Source organism: Aulostomus chinensis, chromosome 17 (genome assembly GCF_037954235.1).
Source record: "Aulostomus chinensis isolate RoL2024-O1b breed Wild chromosome 17, RoL_Achi_v1.0, whole genome shotgun sequence".
Taxonomy (NCBI): Eukaryota; Metazoa; Chordata; class Actinopteri; order Syngnathiformes; family Aulostomidae; genus Aulostomus; species Aulostomus chinensis.
In genome coordinates, this window is record NC_141336.1 from 23,505,769 (window position 1) to 23,509,748 (window position 3,980).

The following is a 3,980-nucleotide window of genomic DNA, read 5'->3' on the forward strand; positions in this document are numbered from 1 at the left end:
TCGACTGTGAAGACTCCTTAGTTCTCCTCCTGCCCCTTATCCCCTCAGTTTGGTGCAGTGTGATTTACCTTACATCACCCTCTCACACAGGGCGGCACGGTGGTGCAGTGGTTAGTTGTGTCGCCTCACAGCAAGAAGGTTCCAGGTTCAAGTACAGGATCTCTCTGTGTGAGTCTCCATGTTCTCCCTGTTCCTGCTGGGTTCTCTCTGGTACTCCAGCTTCCTCCACAGTCCAAAGACATCAAGAGGGACCAGGTTAATCCAGACTCTAAATTGACCGTAGGCGTGGCTGGGAGAGCCAATGGTTGTCTATCTCTATGTGTTGGCCCTGCCATGGACTGGCGACCTGTCCAGGGTGAACCCCGCCTCCCGAAAGCCACTGGGACTGCGACCCTTAACATGGATGGATGGACCCTCTCACACACACAAACACACACACACACTGGCCACATTTTCACAGCGCGTGATAATATAACTGTAGGCTATAATCTAAGTTAGTCAATATCTGCATTGTGTATTCAAACATCGGTTCCTTATAGAATATTCCATTCATGTTCCGGCACTAGTGACCAGCAACTGAAGACACGCCCACATTACGTCACCATGTTCCTTCCATAATTTGGACCGAAACATTTCCGTCTTCATGGCATCATTTTAGATTTTTTCCCGTTAATATTGCCAACACACGACGCCAATGGCACGTTCTATTGTAACATTGGAAGTGTCGGTACCTTTGACCTCTGGTCGCAAACGTATTCCAGTGCGAGTGTTGTGGTGTTCAGTTGTGTAACACACACACACACACACACACACACACACACACACACACACACACACACACTTGAGATTTTGACAGGGAAAAAAAAAAATTTTGGCTGATGAAACGATGAGTTCTCAGCGCTCAACCCGACCCTTACATAACGTGATTTGATGATGCAGTTTGTGAATTTGCAAGGAGTAACACACACACACACACACAGTCTGATATCAGGTGAAGCTGTAATGAATCTGCACAGGTGCAGGTGTGTGTGTGTTGTGTTTTTTTTTTTTCTTTCAAGCACAATTTTTAATTCTATCGACAACCTTCACAATGACAAAGGAAGTGAACAACATTTAAACTGAACACATTTACAAAACTCAGCAACACAGCTTCAGTCCTGAAGGATGTAGATTTTATAAAGTCTCAAAAAAATAGTTTGGCACACAATAAAATCGTTGTTTTTCTCCTTTTCTTCTAAGTATTTATGTTTTCCACATTTATTCTATGTAGTTGCTCTGGCTTTGCCTCCGTCTGGGGGGGGGTTAAACTGCGCCCTCGAGCTCGTCTCTGTCTCTCCTGCGCGCGTCCCTGTCGGACTTCAGCTCCATCAGCTCCACCTCGTGCTTGGCTGCGGTCTCCAGCACTTTCTGCTTGTTGTAGAAGATGACGAAGTTGTTAATAATGGGGTGTATTGGTAAGGCGATGGCGATGACCCCGCACAGGAAGCTGACGGCCGCGTTGCACTTGCCCAGCGTGGTTTTGGGGTAGATGTCCCCGTAGCCCACCGTTGTCATGGTGATGATGGCCCACCAGAAGGACTGCGGGATGCTCCTGAACAGGGTCTCCGGGTGGCTTTGCTCCATGGTGTAGCCCAGGGCCGAGAACACAAAGATCCCCACGCCCATGTACATGAGGAGCAGCCCGAGCTCCTTCAGGCTCCTTTTCAGGGCGTAGGTGAGAGTCTGCAGCCCCGAGGAGTGGCGCGCCAGCTTGAAAATACGCGCGATCCTCATGATGCGTAGCGCCTGGACTGCCTGTTGAACGTTGGCCAGCTCCATCATGGACGTGGAGCCCAGGTAGGTGAGGGACAGGACCACGTAGAAAGGCATGATGGCCATAAAGTCTACGACGTTCATGAAGGAGAGCGCGAAGTGCAGCTTGTTCGGGGAGGAGGCGAGACGCAGCAGGTACTCGGCGGTGAACCACATCATGCACGCGCTCTCGACCGCCTCCAGGGTCGGGTGCTCCACGAGTTTCCCCTCGTCGTCTTCCACCTGCAGCTCCGGGATGGTCCCGACGCACATCACCACCGCCGAGACCAGGACGGAGAGGAAGGAGACGATGGCTATGACGCGCGCCGCCAGGGACGAACCCGGTTTCTCCATCAGCCTCCACAGGAACCTCTGGCACCGCTGGGCGCGCGTGATACACTGATCCACCTCCAGATCCTCCAAAATCACTTTCACCTTCTTGGCGATCTCAGTCAGCTCCCCCTCCGTCTCCACCAGGTAGCTTTTGCAGCACTCGTCCAGGACGCTCTGGTCTATTTTCCAGAACTCCATCTCCTTGATGAAGCAGATCGGACAAATGCCGCGCTTGATGTGGATTTCATCAAAGTAGTAGACGTCGATGATGCACTTGAAGGCGTCGGGGTCTCGGTCAAAGTAAAACTCTCTCCTGCCGGGGTCGAAGTCGTCACACAGAGTCGAGATGAACTCGTAGTTCTGAGCGGAGCAGTTCAGCAGCTCCGCCAGCCTGCTCTCCGGGTAGCGGTTCAGGACCTCCCCGTACAGCACCGCTCGGACCCCGCCGATGTTGACAGTAATCTCCGGCTCGCACGAATCGTTTCTGTACTTTGGTTTAGGAATCGTCCACATTTTACCAAAAAAAAAAAAAAAAAGAAAGAAAAAAGTTTTGAGCAGCAAAATCTTTCGCGCTTTAGTGTAAAAGCGAAGCGAAATAATCACTGTGGATGTTCATGTTTTTTTATTGAGTAAAAAGTGTTTTCCTCTCCAGGACGATGATGAATGCAGTGAATGGAACAGCTTGAGAGGACAGCTTTTCATAACACACTTCCCACCTCTCTCTCACTCTCTCTCTCTCTCTGTCTCTCTCTCTAACCTCTCTCTCTCACCTTCTTCCTCTATCTCTCTCGCTGTCCTTCTCCCACTCTCTCCCCCTCTCCTTCTCCTTCTCTCTCTCCGTCTATCTCTCCCTTCCTCTCTCTCTCTCTCTCGCTCTCCCACACACACACACTCACACACACACTCACACACACACACACACACACACACACACACACACACAGGAGAGGAATAACTCAAGTAGGCCTCTCCTCATGCTTGCATGAGAGGTGAAATGTGTTTAATTAATAATTAAAAGAGCTCCACCATTTAACGTTTAAACACGTTTATGTTCAGTTTTCTAAGTATGAAATAATGTTCTCATTTTGTCACCATGGGCGGGGGGGGGGGGTCCTCTGGGGGTTCACACCGCTCGTGCACACATCTCATCGTTTATCTTTTTGTTTGTTGTAATAAAAGTGCTGCCTGTGTGTGAGCATCACTTAAAATACAGTGTTTCTAACATTTAGAGAAAATATTCCATCTTACGCAAGGCCACGGACGCGTTACTACATACGGACGGAGATATGGCTCCCTCTAGTGCCCACACATGGTACCGCAACCAGAGATGAAAAAAACAAAAAACAAACCGTAACTGTGCAGCACAACACAGGCCTCTGTTCTGCTGGCATAAAATGTACTCACCTGCTAGCGTTTGGCACACACACACACACACACACACACACGAACACACACAACACAACACACACACACACAGAGCAATGGGGGCATTGTGGAGGTGTGTCTACACAGACACTCAGAGTCGGACACACAAATATTTTATTTACATTTATATATATAAAAAAAATACTTCAGCTTAAAACAGATCAGGTCCAGTGTCTGAAGCCGTACTCAGATATTGATATTTACAGTGTATTTACCTTAAAAATAAATAATACAAAAATTACATGCTGCCCCAACAATGAATTTTCTCAGTCTCAAGAGAAAAGTTGAAAATGTTAAAGAATAAATTACTGCTGAACAAGAGAAGAGCAGGTTGTCGAGGAAAGAATCTGAAAAAAGAAGCCTTTAGCAGTCATTATGACAGTCATTATGTCCTGTATCTATTAATATACGGGATAAATGAAATTCCCTTG

The 3,980-nt window shown here is 48.2% G+C and overlaps 1 protein-coding gene across 1 annotated transcript; it reads right to left on the reverse strand.

Moving 5' to 3' along the window:
- Positions 1-1,004: 1,004 nt before the first annotated feature.
- On the reverse strand, positions 1,005-2,933 carry kcnf1b (potassium voltage-gated channel, subfamily F, member 1b). Its single transcript, XM_086182585.1, has one exon. The coding sequence runs from the start codon at positions 2,635-2,637 to the stop codon at positions 1,303-1,305; it is 1,335 nt and encodes a 444-aa protein (XP_086038711.1). The 5' UTR covers positions 2,638-2,933; the 3' UTR covers positions 1,005-1,302.
- Positions 2,934-3,980: the final 1,047 nt, after the last annotated feature.